The following is a 23,911-nucleotide window of genomic DNA, read 5'->3' as shown; positions in this document are numbered from 1 at the left end:
TGGATGAAAAATGTTACATGAAGAAGATTCATACTTTCAGCATTTATGTGTAAAATTTCAAGGAAAGTATGATGTACTTAACAATATTGTTTAGAAACATTTTCCTCCGGGAGAACTGACAAATGATGCCCCATTTAGGATTTAAGGACATGTGCTCCATGTGTACAAAAATCAAATCATGAATATAAACAACAGTTTTCAAGATCATCATCTCCCTAACTTCAAAAATCCATCTGAAAGAAATCTTGTTTTCTATAATTGAGGCATGCTTCCAGAACACTAAAGAAGTCTTTCTCATTGAATCAGTCAGCTATAGATTTGAGAGATACAGTGGAGACTCTCTTTGAAAGCTCATGGTCTCTCTTGGGGGTGAGGGCGGGACGGGGGACGACAAAACTGTACTGAAGTTTGCCAGTCCTAGTTTCCATGACTTATGCAATTGATGCATTGGAATACATTTAGCTTTCCTAATACTTATCAATAACTGCTATTGATAGTGAATCCAGGTCAAGAAACTCAAGTCAAAAAGAGAAAAGCAAAAAGAAAACATATTTTTTCCTTCTGAGTAGAGCAATGCTTTCTTTATATCAAGAGGAATGGCAGAAAATGTCCCAAAGCAAGATTCTCAAAACTGGTAGGACAAGAGGACACATGGATCAAATTCTTGATAAAGGATTTCTTGAACAGCCAGAAGACAGTGGCTCATGCCTGTAATCCTAGCTGCTCAGGAGACAGAGATCTGAGGATAGTGGTTCAAACCAGCCCAGGCAGGAAAATCCTTGAGACCAGAAATATATAAGTGGTAGAGCACTAGCCTTGAGTGAAAAAGCTCAGGGATAGCACCCAAGTCCTAAGTTCAGGCCTCACACAGAGAAAAAAGGAAAATGTTCTTGAACTATTTTAAATGTTAAATAATTAAACTTCACAAGTTAAGGTATAGAAACAGAAAGCGTATCAGTAGTTACTGAATACTAAGAGTGCAGGGCTAGGAGGGTATATATACAGGAGAAACCATTTGGAGGTGAAATAAATCATTGTAAGAATGGTCTGAAAGTTACTAATATGTGTGGTTTAATATATATATATATATATATATATATAATCAATTATACAGCAATACATCTCATGATTAAAAAAATTAGTGAAAGGCTGAAAGTTATATGTAATGATCTGTTGAGTTTTTACTGTCCATGTTACTAATAAGAACATTGACTGATTATTTTAATTATTATTTTCTTTCAAAACTTCTGAAGATGTCATCTACAATCTAGTTCTACTTTAGTTATTTCATTTCAAATGAATGCTCTTCAAAATTTTTTGAAATTCTCTTAAGCAAACATTTAATAAGCATCTATTTTCCATAGGGCATAATGCTAGGTATTTCTCTTATAATATTACAGTTCATTAAACAGTTGGTGTTATTGCTACTCCTTCCTAGTAGAAGAGAAACTGTGAATACCCACTACACAACAGAGGAAGTACCCTTTTAAATCAGACTCTATTTTTACTACCTTGAAGAATTCATCCATACAGTACATAGAATCTTCAATGTCATCACTGTAAGATTGGGTTTCTTTTAAGAGAAAAGGCCAACAGAACCCTAAAATAGAGTCAAATTCTCACCCTATGTGTAACGTTGGGTGGGTTCAAAACACAGTTTTTATGATTACACTCATGAGTAAAGAGTTCCTTGGTTTATCTGGCTGTGAAGCTGCTTCTAGTAGGATTGCTTTCCTCTAGGAAATGAATTACTGAGTAAATATCATAAAGTTGTCCACTAAATACTAATTTTGCCCAAATTATGACTGACTTGATAAAAATATTAAGAATTTGAAGTGGCCCAGAGATGGTAGCTCACCTCTATAAGTCTAACTATGTAAGAGGTTAAGAATGGAGGACGAGGATGCCAGGAATTCCTGCTGAACACCAGTTAGCTAAACAGTAAGGCCCATCTGTCATTTCAGCAATGATAGGAATCCTAGAATAGGTGGATTGTAGTCCAGTCTTATACTTGGGTAGAAAGTGAGATTCTATCTATCTCAGAAATAGAGGCTAGAGTTATAGCTCAGCAGCAGAGTACTACTTAGCAAATATGAAACCTTGAGTTCGAACCTCAGTAGTTCTAAAAACGAAACAGAAAAAAACAATGGATGAGCCATGATTAAATAATCATAAAACAAAAAATCCTTCAGTTTTATGATTTCATGCCTCCTTACAGTTGTAGTTGAACAAAAAGATATCATGCTACATGTGGCAGACTGTTGTGCTTCCAGTTTATGTCTTTCTGGACAAATCACCATTCCCAGTGTATTTTCTATTCACAGTGTAAACATATATTATTAATTACTTTCAAAAGGCAGCTAGGAACTCAGATCATGTTTAAAAAATAGTTAATCAGATTTATACATGCAAATACAGTTCTTTGAAAATGGGTACCTGAAAGAAGTTTAACACACATAAATAGACAAAAAAGTTAGCCGTGGGTAGGTTTCTTTCAGTACATTATTTATAGACCAAGTTAATAATAGGAGAGATGGAACTAGAATTCATGCCCCCTAAGTGTTATAGGATGCATCATGCATCAGCAAGGGAATGAATAACAATTCTATAGGAACTGTGAGTTCTAGATCCAGTCTCAATTTTGCATAATACTAGCTATTTAGATAATGACAGTTTTTCTGAGTTTTGTTTCTAAAACTGATGTAAATCTTGTACTAGGATATTGCTGAAAATCAGGTAGATTACAAGTATGAGCACACACACACACACACACACACACACACACACACACACACACACACACACACACACACACACGCTCTCATATCAACGCCAGAATAACTAGAGTGCCATGACAACTTTTTATTTGACAAGATCAGAGTCTCATCAACATTTTGCCAGAGCTATGTTAGAACTGAGAATTTCCTGAACTCAACCTCCCAAGTAACTAGGATTATAGATGTAAGCCACTGAGTGCAGAAAATTTATGTATTTTAAAGACTTTTGTAAAAAGCCACATTTGCATTTGAACTTGCTATTGAAAGTATGCCTTTTAGAAGGACACAAGTGAAATTTAGGGTTAAAAAAATAAACAGAAACAAACAAAGCAGTCAGGGGCTGGTGGCTACTCAGGAGGCTGAGATCTGAGGATCTCAGCCAGCTGGGGCAGGGAAGTCTGTTAAATGCTTATCTCCTGTTAACATTAAAAAGCCAGAAGTAAAGCTGTGGCTCAAATGATAGAATGCCAGCTTTGAGTTGGAAATAAAAGCTCAGGGATAGCACCTTTTTGAGCTCAAGTCCTAGGACCACCCCCCCACACACACACATAAGCACATGTGCCCACATGTGTGCACAGATACACATACACATACACATACACAATCATAAGCATTTGAACTTGTTATTGAGAGTTTGACTTTCAGGATAAGACAGGTCAAATTTAGAATAATAAAAAAAAGATTCCATCAGAAGTAAGGAGACCTGGATTTAAACTTGAGCTGTTTCCCCAGGGAAGCAGGATATGAATGATCTTTTAATAAAGCATGCTCTCTGCCTGAATTCCAGGTGTTTACCTATGAAAAGTTAAAATGTCAAATGTATTCAAAATCACAGATTTATGAGTCTGCTTTTTTTCCTTAGAGGCTCAAGAGACTGAGCCAAACTCATCCCTCCCCTTCAATTTTTATTTCAGTAGAAAAAGCACTTAAAATTGGAGGAATGTGTCCATCTTTACAGAGATACGTGCCTGTCTACAGATTCTAATCAGGCATTGTTGGGGCTGGTCAAGAGTAAGACAAATTAAAAGAGCTCTGGCACCCTCTTAATTAAGTGACAAATGTGTTTCATGATAACATTGATCCAATTCACTTTTCATTCAAGAATATAATGATCTTTCACACCTTTTTGACTTTCTGAGGCATTTCATATACACATTTTGAGAGCATTACCCATACCTGAAAAGGCTGTCCGCTGGAAACGTTGAGCTGTTTCCTTATCCATCTGTTGCCTTGATCCCCAAATATCTGCCACAGCAACTGTCCCTTTGAGTTGCTCCAGATTCGCTGGTAGATAGCCAGCCTGTAAATGTGCTTTCCAAACATGTGATAGTAGAGGCGGAAGGTGCAGCCGCTTGGAGAGGTGGCATTAAGGATTGGGCTGAGGAGAGAAGCACTGTTCTGAAAAGCCTGTGGCTCAGAAGATTCTATGTAGAGGTAGTGTCCTTTAGAAGTGCCCAAAGTATTATCCTTCATTGGCCCTGTGTTCAGTGTGGAAGTCGAACCCTGGTTCCTGGTCCAATCAAAGTCATCTTCTGTACCTTGTTCCCAGTTACAAATTCCATGTTCAAAATTACACTGCAGTTCGGGTGCTAAAATTGGCATTAAATAATAGCAAAATGTAGTTAAGGACAAAATAAATATGATTAATATTATGATTACACTAATAATGATTAATATACTAGTTGCTCTTTCTTCACACGAAGGTAAACTAGTTTATTTTAAAATGCCCCTTTTGAAGGAAAAATGAATGGAACTGGAGATTATTGTGTCATGTGAGATAGCAAAGCACAGAAATATCTGGACCTAAAACATATGATGTGATTGTAAAAGTAGGACTGTGGAATGTGGGGGAGAGTGAATAGATATGAAGAAGAGGAAATGTAGAAGTTGATGGGAGGTAAATAGTATAAAAGTACAGTGTGTATGTGTGTTTGTGTGTGTGTGTGTGTGTGTGTGTGTGTGTGTGTGTGTGTGTGTGTGTGTGTGTGTGTAAAGACAGCATAATGAAACCCACTAAGAAACTAAAATGAAGGTGAGAAGGGGTTAATTTGCTCAAGCTATTTTATATTCACGTATTTAAATATCACAGTGAAATTCTCATGTACAACTAATTTTTATTAATAAAATAATGTAATGAGATTGTATTTCTAAACATGGAATAACTCCAATCACTAACCTAACAAAGTACACAGGCTCAGTATGCTTAGCAGGGCATACAAGGCCCTTCTCTAAGTGAGACTCAAGCTTGCCAGCTGCCTCACAGCTCCTCCTACTCCTACTCTCCAGGCAAATGGAGACCTAAAAATTCTTTGGGGCCACAAAGCAGGTCTTTTCTTCTGGTCCCATTGTACCTCCTCTGAACTGGGTCTTATTTTATTTTATTTTTTTAAATTAGCACATGAGAATTATACGAAAGTCATTATAATGGCTTTTGTTGTGACTTTTTATCTGCCTATGACATATTTTGAACCTATCTTCCCCCAATACCTCCTAATTGCTTTTCTCCCTTCTCCTCCTAATTCCTTTCCTCTTCTCTAATAGACTTCTCTTCTACTTTCATGCCATTGTGGTGGTTATATTCCATATATAACAGAAAAGATGCAATACAATTCCTTCTAAGTCTGGGTCAGTTTACCCAGTTCCACATAAATTTTCCTGTAAAGGACACAATTTCATTATTGATTGGTTGAATAATAGTCTTTTGTGTATATGCTACATTTTCTTTATCCATTCATCTACTGATGGACACTTAGATTGGTTCCATACTCTAGCTTCTGTGTATAGTGTTGTAATAAACTTGAGTATGTGGGTATTTCTGTTGTATCCTGATTTTGATTCCTTTGGATATATCTATATATCTATACATATACATATATATCCTGGAGTTGTATGGTTAAATCATATGGGCTTCTATTTTGAGTTTTTTGAGACCTCTCCACACTGATTTATTCCATTGTATCTGTGCTCATACACATTCATACCACCGATGGTGAATAAAGGGAGAGTGAAAGCTTTTAAAGTTCCAATTTCCTTCAGTCAGCAGAGTAATTCAGTCTTACTAAGAGGTAACAATCCTCTTATCAACTGCACACTCTAAGTTCCAGAGTAATATGGAACCATGTTCATTTCTCAAAACATGAGGTTTCTGTTGACAATAAGAATTCGCTTTAAAACAAACTAGATAAAGTATAGTTTTGAGAACTGAGCTGAGGGGACAGATGTGGGAATTCACAAGTAGTGTCACATTTTAGCTGCATATACATAAGTTACATTAAAAAAAAAAACACATGCCAGCTGTCCTTTAACTATCTGTCTTAGTGATAGCACGTAATGCCAAAGGTGAGCAAACACCCCAAAACAATAAAGGAAAGTGTATGCGACTCAGTGCAGCCAGGCGAGAACAAATCATCTGTTTGAAAGCAGAGAACAAGAGCTTAGACCTAATGAAGGAAGCCAAGTAAGTAAATGTCAAATGGGAAATGAGCTTTCATCTGATATTTCCTCACTTGTGACTAATCAAGCCCAGCTGTGACGTGAACTGGGGACTGACCACGTGCTCTGCAGGTGTCAGTGTTGGTTATGGAGCAGAAGGAGGATGTCAGTGTGCTCAATTTTTGACATAAAACTGGCTCTAAAGCCAACAGATTTTTACATCACCTGTCTTCATACTGACTACACACTCCATCTTCATTCCAAGAGGGAATGTACCCTTCAATAGAAAACTACACCTCTAGACATATTTTGGATGTCTAATGCATACTATCAGATAAAGCAATATGACAGCAGGGAAAGCTGTGGAAAAATCACCACCATAATCATAATGCCACTAGTATACCATCACAGAAATATTTTTAACATTATAACTGTATTCTAATACTCCTGGTATACTAAGTCAATACTGAGAAGTTTGAAGGATAATCTGTTTATTTTTAGCAGTAGGTCAACATTTTCTCTTATTGAGTAGGATTTAGAGAACTTGAACAAGATGAAAAGGATTCCTAAATTTGCCCAAAAAACCCATCATAACAAGTTGGATTTCTTATAAAAGTCACTGTATAAATCAAAAGTCACATAAATGAAAAGCTTCATGTCTCATTCCTGTAATCCTAGCTACTAAGGAGGCTGAGATCTGTGGATAATGGTTCAAATCCAGCCTAGGCAGGAAAGGTTGTGAGACTCTTATTTCCACTTAAAAAATAAATAAAAAGAGCAGGAAGTAGAGCTGAATCTCAGGTTATAAAGCTCAAGCCTTGAGAAACTAAGGGACAGCTTCCAGGCTCTAGTTCAAGCCTCAGGACCAGCACCCTGTTACCCCCAAGAAAAAGAAAAGAAATTCCTTAATGTGATGTTTCCTATAAGGTACCAAGCATTCTACAAATCCATTTTGGTTTATACTTACTTTTCCAATTCTATAAATGCATAGTTTGAAATGTAAGGAATGATTCTATTTCTGGACAAGAAATTTGAATTCAAGGAAGGATGCAAACATTATTTTTACTGACAGATTTTTGTAATTAAAAAATACTATTAGTTTCTAAAGCATTACACACTACTGTAGCTACATTCATTAAACCATGAGAGACACATAATCTTCAGATAGTGCACACTTCAGTAATTTAAACCAGAAAACCAGGGCTCATTTTTTGCATCTCACTCTCTGCTCTCCCTGGAGCCAAAACATAATCAAATGTTCCTCCTGAATATTTCCCTCAAGCCTTGTCCTTCATCTCCATCGAAGTCAAAACAATACCCTGCCAGCCATTCTTTCCCATGGGCTTCCACAATAATTCCTTGTTGGGTCTCTTGAGTCCACTCCCCTCTAATCCATTCATTACACCACATCCATTGGAACAGTGCTAAATATGTTAATTTTGCTATAATATCCTTCTTATAAGACTTCCAAATAAAGAAAATTTCTTTTATCATGTGTCCTCCTCCCATCTCCATCGCTATCCTCTTTCCCCTTAATGACATCATCAACTGGCACTTTTTCCTGCGTTTGACACACATTAATGCTTTCGGTACATGCTCTGACTTCTTTATATCTCAATTGAATGAATTGTATAAAGCCACAGCATGCATCTTCATAACTCTGAACATGCTCCTTTATATTTACCTACCACATATTTAAGTAACTATCTCTTCAATTGTGAGCCTCGTGAAGACATCTGCTCTGTGTACCTGTGTTTATCATTTTGATCTCTGGTATCTAGTTAATAAATACTACTATTTCTGTCTACTTCAATGATCCCCAGTGTTCATCAACTTTGGAGTTATATTGAGTGTTACTGGCTTGATTGGCTAAAAACAAAACAAAACAAAACAAAACAAAAAAACAGTGACTGAATCAAGGCCACCACTCCCAAAGGCCCGAGAGGCCAAATACAAATTCCCATAATAGAGTATGCACCCACACATGCACGCGCATGCAAGCACACTGTCTTACCACAGTCAGCCTCGTCAGATCCATCACCACAGTCATCTACCAAGTCACATAACTGAAGATTTTCTACACAAGCCTTGGAATGTCGGCACCAGAAGTGGTCTGGCCCCTCGCAGCTTTCAGAAGGAGAAGGAAGCGTACAGTTTTCAAATCTGATATCATCAATAGCTGAGACTCCATTGTAAATGCCAAGGCTGACTTTTTCTAGTGACAAGTAGAAGGGCTGGGTGAGGCGCCCTAGCTGAATGGCTGCCTGGGACCACTGGTGACCCTGATTATATAACACTCGCCAGATGGCTGTGGAGTCATTGGAGTTCTCCACGTGTAGCTGTAGTTCAGCGGCTCCAACGGACAGGCCATAGTTATAAAACCTGAAGGAGAGCAAACAGGAGAAATGAAAAATTATTGATCAGATAGACCAAACTATATAACCTTTGAACTCTTCTAGTCAGTCTAGTCTTCTAAAGTTTATTTATTATGATGGACATAATGGATGTATTTCTTTCCTGGAGACATCATGGCTGCTGGTTTTGCTACAGCTTATCTGCCAACGTTTAAATAAGCTTTTTTTTGAAGGAGCTCATGCAAATAAAAGAGGCAGAGTTTAAAATTAATTATAATCCTGTAGTGAAAGGGCAGAGTAATTTTCTTCTTAAAAAGGATAAATTACTAATAACAAGCTCTTAAATAACAATTATGTAGGTTTTAATGCAATAATAATAATGATGATGATAATGATAATAATTATCATTATTATTATTTGTCGGTCATGGGGCTTGAACTCTGGGCCTGGACACTGTCCTTGACCTCTTCAGCTCAGGTTAAGTGCTCTACCACTTGAGCCACGGCACCACTTCCACTTTTCTGGCAGTTAATTGGAGATAGTCTCACGGAATTTCCTACCCGGGCTGGCTTTGAACTGTGATCCTCAGATCTCAGCCTCCTGAGTAGCTAGGATTACAGGAGTTAGCCACCAGCCTCTGGGCTGGTGCAATAATACATACATACATACATACATACATACATACATACATACATACACATATATATATATATATATATTGCTTTTAAAGTTAAACCAGAGGTAAAATAGAACAGCTCCCAAGAACTGTAGTGTATCTGAAATCACTAGGCCTGTTGCTCTGAGTACTCACCAGAAGGAAAGTGTGCATCCAGAACCTGTCTGGCTGAAAGTTGGACTCTGGAGCTTAGCAACTTGAGACAAGCTGCTGCTGTTCTTCAGAATGAACATGAAATGACCTGTTACCATATGAAGAAACAAAACGTTACTTAACTTACCAGATTCTGCAATGAGGGATGAGGTATCTGTCTCATAACCTTATACCAAGTACATTTTATGTCCAACTAAAATAAATCATATATAATTATAAAAATTGTGATTATTACACAAATATTTTTTAACAAAAACTGAACCAACTCTCTAGATCTAGATCAATAATTACAACAAATCCAACCAAAAACTTATCTATTTCCCATCAGTGTAACCCACAAAGGAACCATTTCATAGAGGCCCACAGAAGGTACAGCCAGGACTGGTCTATACAACTGTCCTGTGGTCTGCTGTGATCACATAGTACACACATTTTCCTTTCTCCTCACAGGCCTAACATAAGAGCAAAGTGAAGCAAGAACCTTACTTGCTTCTTACCTTGAGTTGTGTTGTGGGTATGATCGCGTGGTGGGGCCTGCTGTTCAAAATCAGCAGGAAGATCACTTGGGGAACTCCACAGCCAATCAAAATGGTCACCACCAATTGCTTCGAACCAACCACAGCTGTTTGCTTCGAAATCACAATTGGAAACTGAAGAATAAAATGTGGCTCTTAGACTGGCTCTGCCGTGTTCCCCTGCTTTGTTTCTCTTCCCTTCCCTAATTCAGAAAATACGGAACTCTTCACAAGTCATTCTTGCACAGGGGCCATGCTAATCTTCTCTGTATCATTCCAATTTTAGTATATATGCTGCTGAAGTGAGCACTGTTCCCCTGCTTTGTAAAGGTCTGGCTCAAGTGGAAATGACCTGATTGAACTTCTCTAAATACATCAAAGCACTGATTTGAGGAAAGGAAGGGGAGGGGGAGGGAAATCCTTCCTGATCTGAAAAATGGAGTCAAACTTTTCATGCTGGAAATTGAGAAGATGTAATTTTCATCTTAATGAAATCAATTATTTTTCTAAATATTCCATGACACAACATCATTTAGTCATATTTGTATAATTGCCAGGATTTGCCTAATTCATTCTAATAGTCATATTACTTTCTCTCTTCATATCTATGCTAAAAGGCTTAATTGTTTCTACAGAGTATTTTATGTTGTCACAAAAAGCAGCTACTTATAAAAATATTAATATTTTTAGACATCAGATTCATTATATCACTGATTTTATAAAGGTTAATATTTATGTTTCATTGTATGTATCAGAGAAAGAGAAAAGGAAATAAGAGTTATAAATAATAGTCATGTAGAATTACTGCTGTTACTGCATACCTTATGCAACAGAGTCCATGCTAAATCGTTTACATTTATCATAACTATGAGATAAGTATTGGTATTATTGCTGCTTTCCAAAGGAAAAAAGGAAGGGTAAATGAAGTTATTAACTTAACCAAGGTACATAGGAAGTGTAGAGTATGATTGGAATTCAAATATTTTTTGAATGTTTTTTATTGTAAAAATGTTGTACAGAGGGGTTACAGTTATATGAACAAGGTAATGAGTAGGTTTTCTATTGAGCATTGTTGTCTCCTCCTTTGTTTTCCCCCTACTATCCCTACCCTTCCACCTCCACAACTACCCCTCTATCCCACCCCAGCCAAAGTTGTAAAGTTCATTTTCAACACAGTGTTTTGTACATCTCATTGTTACAATGGGTCAACCTGTATCCTTATTTATGCATTTTGTTTTTCCCCTTCCCCTCCCCAAGAAGTGTATATAAAAGATTCAGGGCACCAACATCAAAAACAGTGAAAATAGAGCTTATACCATGGGGGAGGAACATACAAAGCAACAAAATTCACATGCTACATTATAAATATATTAGAAACAATAACAAGAAAGAAAAAAGTATTTGTGTCCCTATCTTGGGGTTCATTTTGCTTAACATCATCTTATATGGTTATATGTACATGGTTTTTGGCCTTTTCTGCTGTCCTACACATGTACTAGTTATTGAAAATAAGGGAAACCATGGGACCTATGTTTCTTTGGGCCTGGCTTACTTCACTTAATATAATTTTTTTCCAGGTCTTTCCATTTCCTAAGAAATGGGGCAATGTCATTCTTTCTGATGGAGGCATAGAATTCATATATATATATATATATATATATACCACATTTTCTTGATCCATTCATCTACTGAGGGGCAACTGGGTTGGTTCCATATCTTAGCTATGGTGAATAAAGCCGACCAATTAGAAGGAAAGGAAATAAAAAACAAAGTAGAAAGTCTTGACAGTAGATTAGACCATGTAGAAGATAGAATCTCAGGGATTGAAGAGAGCCTAGATATTATAGAGAAAGAACATACAACTATCCAAGACAAATCCAGGAAATACTATAGATCTAGTCAACATTTAAAAGACACCACCAGAAGGTCTAATCTGAAGATAATAGGTGTAGAGGAGCACCTAGAGACAGAAGTTAATGGTCTTGGAAATTTATTTAATAAGATCCTAGCAGAGAACTTCCCAAACATGCAAAAAGATAGGCCTATTCAGATACAAGAAGCTTTTAGAACCCCAAATAGACCAGATCAGAACAGGACATTCCACAGTCACATTATAATTAGCACAGGATCAATTCAGTCCAAGGAAAGGATCCTTAAAACTGTCAAGGAGAAAAGGTCAATCACCTATAAAGGGAAACCAAATAACCTCAGATTTCTCTCGGCAGAGACAATTATAACAAGAAGAGCCTGGAAAGATGTATGCCACGCCCTAAAGACAAACAACTATCAACCAAGAATACTCTATCCAGCTAAACTCTCCTACATAACAGAAGGAAGGTCAAATAAAAACCTTCCATAGTAAAGAAAAACTGAAACAATAGATCTCCACCAAACCAGCCCTACAAAAGATACTTAAAGATGTCCTACACATAGAAAACAAACAAGAGCACAATAAAGGCAAAGAAACTGCACCCAAACTGAGAATCCAAGAACCATAGGAAGAACCCAGTTCAAATATTTTGACTCATTGATAAATGTGCTATTTAACTAATGAATATAGCTACTAATTGACATTAAATTGGAAAAAAAATGAACCAAAAACCCACAATCTGAATTTTCTTAGTGTATTTGTTGATCTGTCACTACATAAACCAAGGGAAAATGAGGTCAATGTTTAGTGATGATTATCACACCAAGATCCTATGCTATTATCCACAGTCACCAAGGAGATAGTAATAAAATGTAAAGATATGTCCTTGAAAAAGGAATGAGGAAGGGAATAATAAGTTTCGGGGTTAAAGGTATAAATCATTAAATGAGATGTATAAGTATATTGATATCATGTATAAATAAAAAGGAAATTCTTTTAAAATAAAGGAGATAACTCTAAAAATTAGTAAGAATATTTTAATTTAATGATAAATCATTCTCAATTTGGAAAATATTACTTACACAGTGCTAGAATCTTTGGGAATTTTGTTTTGTTTTGCTTTGTTTATTTGTCGGTCATGGGGCTTGAACTCAGCTTGAGCACTGTACCTCAACTTTTTGGCTCAAGGTGAGCACTCTACCACTTGAACCATAGTGCCATTTCTTGTTTCCTGGTGGTTCATTGGAGATAAGAGTCTCACAGACTTTTCTGGCTGGGCTGACTTTGAACCACAATCCTCAGAACTCAGCCTTCTCAGTAGCTAGCATTGCAGGCATGAGCCACTGGCACCCAGCTACAGTGCTAGGAATGTAATATTTTATCGTTTCTCAAAATAAATAAATTCAAAATATATTTTCTCTTTAATAAATTTCCTGCTGCAAAATTCAACTACAGTGCTAGGAATGTAATATTTTATCGTTTCTCAAAATAAATAAATTCAAAATATATTTTCTCTTTAATAAATTTCCTGCTGCAAAATTCAACCAAATCTCATCAAAAGTCAATGGGAATGTATGAATACGTCAAAAACTACTTTCACAACAATGAATCTATTTTACTAATTAGCAACTGTATTTCAGCATAAGTACACATTAGAAATAAGTACAGTGAATAATATTTTTCTATATTTACAATTAGAAATAAGTACAATGAATAATATTTTTCTATATTTACAATTAGAAATAAGTACAATGAATGATGTTTTTCTATATCTACAATAAAAATTTCTTGAATAAAGTTTTTAGGAAATAAAAACCAAATGCTACCCTTAACTAAAGGTAACAACGATAAATACCACAAGTTAGGGATGAAATATGAAGAATGTTTAAGCATTTGTATTGTAAAGCCTATCTCTATTTCTAATATAGAATCAAAATATGAGTGGGTATAGATTTCATGAGCTTCAAGGTATATAGATATCATTTCAAACCCTAGGAAAAAAATGCTCTGATTCTATATCAGCCAATGTGCAGTACAAGATCTAAGAACATGAAGATTTGTGTTACACAAATGTTGTTTCTAGCATCCAAAGTAAGCCAATTTTATGTTTAAATTTATAACACCTGGCTTTGATCAAGGGCAATCAAAAAAATTTTCAAAAACAAAAGTTTCAAAGACCCCTTCAGACATTCAAATGAGTTGGTCTTGAATTATCATCAGTTATGTTCAAATCCTGTAATGCTCTGAGTATTTCCCTACCTTAATTTTGTGAAAATATTCCCCTGTCCCAAAAGGAAACAGTGGTCACTCAAAACAAGTTTGATGTATTTAACTCAAAAATGATAAGGGGACAATTTGAGATTTGTTAAAAGGACTCATGTCTTTAGTGGAGGTTGAGAAAAACAAATCAAGAATCCACATTAGAGTACTGAACCCTCTTCACATTGATCATTCAATTTTGCCCAAAAGTGCTCTCCTTGGAACCACATATCCTCTGATACTAAAGGTCTATTGTAATATCTACCCCACACACCTACCTGGAAAGAGAAGCTGATTATTTGCTAGCCAAGGTGATACTAGTGTAAATATACGAAATATTTAAATGGAAGTGAGATAGCAAAACCTACTAGGTATTTCTGTTAGACAAGCCATAGCCACAGCAGTGGTTTTGTTAGTACAAGACAAAGCATCTGCACCCCCATGTTTATTGTGGTGTTACTCTCAATAACCAAGAAATGAGGTCAGACAGAGAAAGGTTGCATGTTTTCACTCTTATGCTGGATCCAAAAATATACAGAAGTTGAGAGAGAAATGGTGGTTGCCAGAGGTTGGAGTTAGTATAGAAGAGGTAGACAGGAGAGGATTTTTGAATGTTTAATCATAAGGAATTGGTAACTGTGTGACATGATAAAGGTGTTTATTCTGATTTAAATATTATACAATGAATAGATCTGTTAAAACACCATATATACCTATATATGCATGTATATATATATATATATATATATACATCTAGGTTTATATGCATATGTATATATATGTAATAGTTGTCTATATGTATAAAATTTTGTGTGAAAGTTTTTTTCTTTCCTTCCTCCCTCCCTCCCTCCCTCCCTCCCTCCCTCCCTCCCTCCCTCTTTCTTTCTTTCTTTCTTTCTTTCTTTCTTTCTTTCTTTCTTTCTTTCTTTCTTTCTTTCTTTCCTTTTTTGTTGGTTATGGGTCTGGGCACTGTCCCTCAGCTCTTCAGCTCAAGGCTAGCACTCTACCACTAGAGCCACAGCACCACTTGCAGCTTTTTTCTGCTTATGTGGTGCTGAGGAATCAAACCCAGGGCCTCATGCATGCAAGGCAAGCACTCTATCGCTGAACCCTTTTCCCAGTCCCATGTGTGAAAGTTTTTTAAGTAGTGATTTTAAGATAATGAATGCTGCTAAAATTTATATGGTTTCTCTAGTCCATTTTGCTACTAGATATCTATACCTCAATCATAAATAAAATAATAACAGAAAATAATATCTATGATAGCCATTATACCACACTAAACCAATTATGAAAAATTTTGCACTATATATCCATGTCTGATTAAGAAACACAATACCTTCTGTATGTGTTTAATAACTGAGGTTCAATGATTTTTCACTATCTGGAGCATTACTGACTTCCTCAATCAGCATCATCAGAAGCATCATCCTTTGAATTAATAATTGTAAGTATTATCTACTCAGAATTTAGTGTTTTTTACTGGGTTTTGTTCTAAGGGCTTTGTTGTTTCATTATAGAATGCTTGTTGACACAAAATTTCTGAAAATTATGCTTGTCTCTTCTATGGCTATGGTTAGAAAAGCTAATGATTCTATAGCAGCTTTTAATTATTGTGAGAAAAATTACCTGAGAGGCTGTTATTAATTATGTAAAGTTAATTACATTAGTTGTCTCTGGGGACAGGGTATAGGAGATATTTGGTGGGCTGACAAATAAGCCCACTGCTGTCAGTTTCAGAGCTTTCACTGTGGAAGAAGACCAATTTATCTGAGATTCAAGGAAGCTAATGGGAAAAACAGTCCAGCTCTGATTGTTTCTTTTTTTCTTTCTTTTTTTTTTTTTTTTTGGTCGGTCATGGGGCTTGAACTCTGGGCCTGGGCGCTGTCCCTCAGCTCTTCAGCTCAAGGCGACTGCTCTACCACTTGAGCTACAGCGCCACTTCTGGTTTTCTGGTAGTTTATTGGAGATAGGAGTCTCATGGTCTCTCCTGCCCGGTCTGGCTTTGAACCATGATCCTCAGATCAACCTCCTGAGTAGCTAGGATTACAGGCGTGAGCCACCAGCGCCCGGCTCTGTTTCATTTTGAATTCACTGTTATAGATGGTTTCATAATCCTACTCGTCTTTATTTGTAAGAAATTCATGTAAAAATGTACTGAAAGGGAAATTGTGGCTAATACTTCAGGCCTTAAACTAAGATTGGATGGTAAGCATCCAAGGGCCACTATGATGATTACAGAGAGATCTAAATCAGCAAAGATTCTGTCATTTTGGAAACCACCTTGATGCATACATCCTTTTAGTTAATAGTCAGGAAGTCGCTAAGGAAATATTATTGTCCCTTGTTTAGATATGAGAAATGTGAGGCTAAAGGAGGAATAACATAGTATTCAGTGATCATTATTATTTACAGAATTCCATCCCAGCCTGATGTAATGCCTATGCCCTTTATATTGTTGCTAATAGTTCAACATAAGTAACATTTCTGACAATTATATGTCATGCACTGTGCTACATGTTTTCAAAAAAAGATCATGCAAAATCTAAGCATGTATAATCAAATAACAAGCTCTGTAAGTAGATTTTATACCATATAATATTAAATCTACTTGATGGATGCTCCTTGTTTCTTTCTGAAAGTTGTATGAAGGACAAACGTTAATTGTATATTCTATAATGTTATCGTAAGATCATTAAGGTTGTGATTTTATTAGGTGGCTGTTACAAATTTCAAATGCATTAATACTGTATTCCCTATTTTGAAATATGACCTCTAACACTGTAATTTTTAAGGTTTCCAGTTTTATAATGACATCAAGTGCTTATGTGCTTGAAGTTATGATAGGATTGAAGTAATTGAACTTTAGACTTCATCCATAGTTAATACTCATTAACTATTTACAACATAATATATAACAGTAAGAGAATGTTTGCCAAAGTACTGTGGAATAAAAAGAAGCCCATGTACAAAATTAAAACCTTTTAAACCTTTTAAAAGAATATGAATGCATAAATAACTCAATAACATTAGCCATTCAACATTACTATATTTAGGAATCAAAAATTCATTATATTATTCTACATATGATTTCAAAGGTCTGCTCTGATATTGAATGTAAGATATAAATCAATGAATGAGATATATAAGTATATTGATATCATATATAAATAAAAAGGTAATTCTTTTAAAATAAAGGAGATAACTCTGAAAAATTAGTAAGAATATTTTAATTTAATGATAAATCATTTTCAATTTGGAAAATGTTATTTATACAATGCTAACACTGTTGGAAGACAATTGTCCATGAGTCTCTCACATTTCCTTTCTCCATACATGAAAGGATATATTAACTTCCCCTTTTGTCCCAGATTTTACTTTCCAGTATAGATAAATAGCAAACATGAAAACAGACGATGGCTTCCTTTACAATAGGGACAACTTAATTATACTGTATAATAAAGACAGTGTCTCAATCTAAAGGTCAAACAAGTTAGTTTACAGCCCATTAGGAAAGATCTGAGTTTCTTAGGCACAGGCTTCCTTAGCTGTAACATAAATCCATTTTTCATGTATTATCTACCCAGACTTCTTCTTTAATTCAGTAAATAGCTCTACAGACAAGTCTAGCCAACCTGAATAGTCAATTCTATGTAACACTTGCCTCTTAGTATTATCCTGTCTCTCTAGTCACTCCCCCCAAATAAGTATAACACCTTTTACAACAGAGATAAAAAATTAACTCCCAAAGGGAATTTTCCTATCAACTTGCTTATATTTTATCAATTCACTTCTATAGTTGCAAATACTGCCCCTAGATAACTTCTGTGCCTTACAGAATTTCCACTGGAACTCAGGTAGTGCCTTCACTCTCACAATCTCATGAAATCTCACCCCTGTCCTTACTCACTCTATGTTCCTTCTCTCAGAGTGTTACTATGCCTTCTATGACCTCCCTTACAACAAAATCACATCTCTTCCAGTGACAATTCTTGAACGTATTTCCTATATTCTCATTCTCCACTGCAGAGAAAATGAGCATTACTAAATGATCATTGCCATTATTATCATTATTATTTGATTGGAAACAGAGTAATTTTGTAGCCTCTTTCATATACACATGTTTAGATTCTCTATAGTTGTTTTACCAAGGGAAATATTTCTGTCTATATCTGCTACACTAACCAAGCAAAATGATGAAAACATTTAGATGTTATGGAAATGTAGTTATTAGAATTTAAGAAATATAAAACTATTTTAATATCTTCCTTCAAAATCTCTAGATTCATGACGAATGTTTTCTATTATTAGAACCTTACAAGTGTCATCTACTAGAAGACTCAGTAGGCAAAATGAAAACCACCCTTAGACCCATTTTGTTTTTCACCTCTACTCTAAACACAGTGATGGCAGAGAGGACTCAGAGGCTTTTGTGCCTGAGTCTGCTTAGGTATAAATCAGTTACTACATACAAACACACTTGAAACAACTACAAAGGTAGTAGATTTGTAGTGAAAAATGTATATGAGAGCACACTATTGTCATTATAAGGGTCTTTTAGATTTCTTTAAATCAATACCTTCAAGAGAGTCAGACAAAAGTGTATGTTTTCGCTGCCTACATAGCAAAGTTCTGTGACACTGTCTGGCACACTGGGTGCTAAATAAGGAATGATTGGCATGTCAAATTTCTATTGCACATGCATTGTTAATTAACCTGAGAGCAAAAACAAAATGGACAAGAGAAATAGAGAAGATTGAACGGGCTAAGGTTTACAAGAAAAAAAAATGCCAAATGTAATTCTATTTTTTTAACTTTCAGAGTAGAAATGAACAATGATCTTACTGAAAAATAATATCTGAAATGGGCTCAAAGTAATGCGGTAGGAAAAATCACTCCATAGACATCATTAACATATTAAAATTTAATCTTAAATATTATAGAAAAGGACTTAAGTACATATCCAGATTTTAACCTCAATAGAATTCTCAAGTAGAAACCCTATTTTCTCTAGTATCTAAAGACTGATTAAAATCTCATGGGATATTTACTAGATTTTCTTTGTCTATGGAGATATTTTTCATTTTTCCTCAGTGAACAATGGTTTCCATAAGTGAGAATTAGTCTACTTTTTCTCCACTTCTTGAGGATTTGTGACAGAAACAATGAGCCTCTGACAGAAACACAGGGAAGCACAAAGAATGGAAGCTTATTTTCCACCTGTTATTAAATAAAGAGTTTATAAATGATAATGACAGACACACTATAGGAAGCCTTTCATTTTAGAATTACGTTTAAATCTCACCTTGAAGACCTTCTCAGAAGCATTTTTTAAGGACCAGAGACATAGTTGCCTAGCAAAATCAAGGTCCTTATTTCAATCACTAGTACCACCAAAGTTAAGCAAACAAAGCAAAATTATATAAAACATCTTCAGAAAATATATGAATTCGACATGACCCTGCTTTAGTCTTCTTGTTATGGGGAATTCAAACTTTCTCCCATTGAATTTACATATTGCAGAATAGAATAATTGCTATCAGTCTGTAATGAAAGTGTGAAATACATGAAATTGTGTACCAAGCATGTACACATATAAAAACCACCCAGACTGTATTCTTCATCTCAGTGATAGAAATGGAAGAGTTAGGCATACTTTTGTGAATTAGCAGATGTAGTAGTTTGGAGGAAATATATATGAATACCTAGGTTTGAATGAATACTTCAGAGAAATAATAAATCACTCAGTATCCCTGGACTCCACCTGTCTTTGCTCAGGCCGTTTTTTCAATTCAACTACTAAGTAAAAATATGTTTGTCTCCTTGGACAGACAGGAAAGTTGAAAACATGAAATAGTTTAGATTTTGTTAACATACACCTATTTTAGACTAAACATTTTTTAGACAGAAATAAATTATAGTGCTCAGAAAATGTTTGGAAATATTAAAAACATTTTTACAACTAGTAGACCTGTTTAAGTTTTATTTTTTCACTTTTAGCACAAATCACAGACTAGAACATAATAATTGATGCATGTCCTTTCATCCTATGAGGATACAAAAAAAAATGAGAATGATACCCAACGTATAAAAGTACTACTCTCTTTCAGAAAACTAAGTATTTGCTGGCAAAGAATTACAAATAACACCTTAATAACTATGAAATATAAAAGCAAATTTCAAAGCAGGCATAGTGAAAACATGGTTTGAACTGAGTTTCTCACACCCAGGCTAGTCTCAAACTTTGACCCTCTGGATCTCATCTTCTTGAGTACCTAGTATAGCAGGTTTGAGCCACCAACACGTGGCTGACACAAGTATTTGTTGGCATAACTCTTTAGAAAATAACCTTGGCTAAATACACTGTTTTATTTTATGCTCAGGAATAGAAAACCAGGCAGTGATGTTGTCATTTTTTCCTGATAGAGACCCCTTGTGTTTTCAAGAACTAAAGTTCTCAGTGGGAAAACTAGTGTGCTACTTAGTTTAATGTTGGGATCTTAATTTGAGTCCTATATGTTTCTATTTAAACTTTGTATGGAAAAGCCAAGGGGGGATGAAATTCTAAATTCTTCAGGGCACCTTTAACTCATCTACACTCACTGATAGAAACTTAAATGAAAAGACTCATAAAAATGAAATGGAGGATCAATATTTCTCTAAATGATTCATAGCTTGAAACTGGCTTCTCCCTCCTCCCCGCCCCCGAGAAAAAGGAAGGAAAAAATAAAAATAAATAAATAAAAGTCTGTTCATTTGTTAAGTTTTCTTTTTGAAAAAAAAACTTAGTTGGGACTTAATGTAAACTGTGATCTATATCTCTTTTTTGAAATTATTTTTATTTGAAAATGCCTAAAGCAGAGAGGTATTGGTTAAATAAGCCAGACAAAGAGTGCACTTCCTTTTGGACAATGTTACCATTTCCCTAGCCCCCTCTCACTTGTTAATTTTTAAGTGAAAAAAATAACTATGACTATAAGTCCCTGTCTCATCACCTTCCATCTTTCCTTAATGTCTATAAAACTGTCTTTTATTTCATTTTCATTTTTGTGGCAGCCATGAGGCTTGAACTCAGGGCCTGTGGTTGTCTCTGACCTTTTTTGTCCAAGTTTAGTGCTCCACCACTTGAGCCACAGCTCCACCTCTGGCTTTTTTGGTGGCTAACTGGAGTTAATGAATCTCATGGATTTTGCTGCCTAAGCTGGTTTTGAAGTGCAATTCTTAGATCTCAGCCTCCTGAGTAGGATTCTAGGCATGATCCACAAGCACCCAGTTATTTTTCATTATTACTAAATTAATTTTGTGTTATCTTTAAATAGTTACACAAAGGAGTTTCCATTCTGCATGTCAATTCATGGGCACAATACATCTTGACCAGTGTCATTCTTCCTCTCACCAATCGCAAGCCTACCTTATACCCCTCAAGTTATCCAGTTCCATTTTAACATTCGCACATTGAGAATTATAACTGCACGTGCAACTGCCAGTCTGTGTCTCTTCCATCCATTAGACCTATTCTAGTATTAGCATGTAATTATAAGGGCCTAAGAACAGAGTGAAAAGTCATTGTTGTTTGATGTTCTAAAATGGTGCTAACAAAATATTCAAGATACCTTAGGTTTGATACTGTTTCTGGTCAGTCACAATCTTGCTTGGCATCATAAAGATTGCCTTGTAAAACTATTGGAAGCAACCAAATTCATTTCAGATTTATGAGATGTAATGTAATCTAAGAAATCATTACTAAGGACAAAATATTTCAAAGGTATCAGTCCTTTGAACTTCTAGAAGCATTAGCTTTGTCACCACTTGACATCTTAGCAGCAATGGAGCACGGTTTCTCATATGAAAGATTATAGGCTACAAACTCAAATCATGAGAAAAAGGCCATTCCTCAGAGATGTTAGCAAATTATCTTTCTCAATGAAATATGACCTTGAAAGGACAGAAGAGCTGTACAATGTGTGTAAGTATGTGGGGTCACAAGGTAAATTGCCTAAGATTAAAGTGAGCTTATACCAGTAATAGATAACATTATGCAAGTATGTGTGCCAGCTATAAATATATTGCAGCAGCTCCAAATGTACAAGAGTTTCTTTGCTTTAGGATACTAGACCTTAGTAGGATGGTAGTATATGTCTAAAGTCTCAGCCATGTAGGAGATGGTAACACACAGATCAATGTTTGTCTATAAATCTGGGTGGAAATTAGTAGGAACCTTACTTAAAACAAACTAAGAAATGAAAAGACAGGCAGACAGAGATGGAGAGAGGGAGAACAGGGAGAGAGAGGGTAAAGAGAAGAAGAGGAAAGATGGGGAGGAGGAAAGTAAGGAGGGCATAGTTCAAATGGTTGAGTGCTTACTGAGCAATCAAAAGATACGGAGTTCAATCCTCAGTACCACAAAAAAAAAAAACCCACCTAGATAGTAGTCCATGTATACTTTCATTTTAGTATAGCTCAGGTCAAGTCAGACTTTGTCAGTAATAGATTAAGGACCTTTTGTCACTGTATTTTTGTCTTTCTTGGTGAGTTTTTGCTTGGTTATTTTTGTCTGGGCTCCTACAACATGACTGTTCACAACACTTGGGGGTGACTTTTCCCTTGGACACTGGCTAGGACCAAGTCTGACTCACGGTATCCCAGCCGTCACTGAATGGGGTTTCAATCAGAGTTGGAATGTGAGAATGACGCACTCACCATTTCTTCCTTCTTCGGGTTTGTTGCCTCAGCCCTGGAGGTTCTAAAGGATCCTTCCTTCTTCTCTTTCTCTTCTCCCTCTCTCCTTTCCTTCCTTCCTTCCTTCCATCCTTCCTTCCTTCCTTCCTCCGTCCCTTTCTTCCTCCCTCCGTCCCTTTCTCTCTTCCTTTCTTCCTTCCTCCCTCCCTCCCTTCCTTCCTTCCTTCCTTCCTCCGTCCCTTTCTCTCTTCCTTTCTTCATTCCTCCCTTCCTTCCTTTCCCTTTTATTCTCTTCCCCATTTGCACTCTAGCTGTTTTTTTCATTATATTCACAAACTGTTTAAATACTTCTGCACGAGGTTATCTACCAGTCATCCTTCTTTTGACTCTTTATCTAATTTTCATGGGAGCTAGGATAACATAAGAATTATTTAAGCAAAATGCAGCAACAAGGACAATAGTTGTGTCTTAATAGAGCATTTTTGAAGCTTAAGTGATCCTCTGCAATCATTTTAGAATAAGATTTCTCACAATAAACATATAATGATATTAGAAGTTGTTTTTAGTACAGTATTTGTAATACACTGTTTGTAAAGATTAATCTTACTGTTATAAAAAACAGTCTGAGGTCAATTTACTTAACAATATGTTGACTATAATACATTGTACAGAAGCTCCCTACAATTACTTCATTGTGATTGAATGAAACTTCATGTTGACTGATGGGTTATTTTCATACCTCTTCCACCCCATCTTCCCACTTCTGGTAAGCTCAAATCTACTCTTTGAAATGCTTGAATCATATAAATGGTATCATGCAGCACCTGTCTATCTGTTCCTGGCTATAATATGTTCTTTTCTTATCCTTTATATTCACTTTAAGTTAGTTCAGATGTTATCCTTCAAGTTCAGAAAGGTTGAAAGTTAAAGATGTCTTCATTTCTTGTTACTGGCTTGAAGCTCATCTAGCATTTCTCACTGGTATATTATTCCCAGTGGGCAGAGATCTCAATTTAGGCCATCTTCATTCAAACACTATGTGCTTTCCATTCAGAAACTAAATATGTGCGTACACTGAATGAGTCAGTACTTCCACACACACACACACACACACACACACACACACACACACACACTTGGCTTCCAGTGCTCCATTTGGGCCCTCGGGTGTGAAATCACAGCCCATGCTGGAGGAA

At 35.8% G+C, this 23,911-nt stretch overlaps 1 protein-coding gene and 1 pseudogene across 1 annotated transcript in view; both read right to left on the bottom strand.

The window, feature by feature from the left end:
- The window catches only part of Malrd1 (MAM and LDL receptor class A domain containing 1), a 470,497-nt gene that overhangs the window by 350,645 nt on the left and 95,941 nt on the right, over positions 1-23,911 (bottom strand). The window contains exons 15-18 of the mRNA XM_069991735.1: positions 9,890-10,042; positions 9,375-9,480; positions 8,224-8,591; positions 3,954-4,366 (exon numbers count right to left, since the gene is read on the bottom strand). Of these exons, the coding sequence (XP_069847836.1) occupies positions 3,954-4,366; positions 8,224-8,591; positions 9,375-9,480; positions 9,890-10,042 (1,040 nt within the window). The remainder of the gene's footprint in view (positions 1-3,953; positions 4,367-8,223; positions 8,592-9,374; positions 9,481-9,889; positions 10,043-23,911) is intronic.
- On the bottom strand, positions 10,119-10,217 carry LOC138806437 (U6 spliceosomal RNA; annotated as a pseudogene).

The sequence above is a fragment of the Dipodomys merriami genome, unplaced genomic scaffold (assembly GCF_024711535.1).
Source record: "Dipodomys merriami isolate MVZ:Mamm:240054 unplaced genomic scaffold, mDipMer1.0.p SCAF_4, whole genome shotgun sequence".
NCBI classification, from domain to species: Eukaryota; Metazoa; Chordata; class Mammalia; order Rodentia; family Heteromyidae; genus Dipodomys; species Dipodomys merriami.
This window is presented reverse-complemented; position numbering and strand designations above follow the sequence as displayed.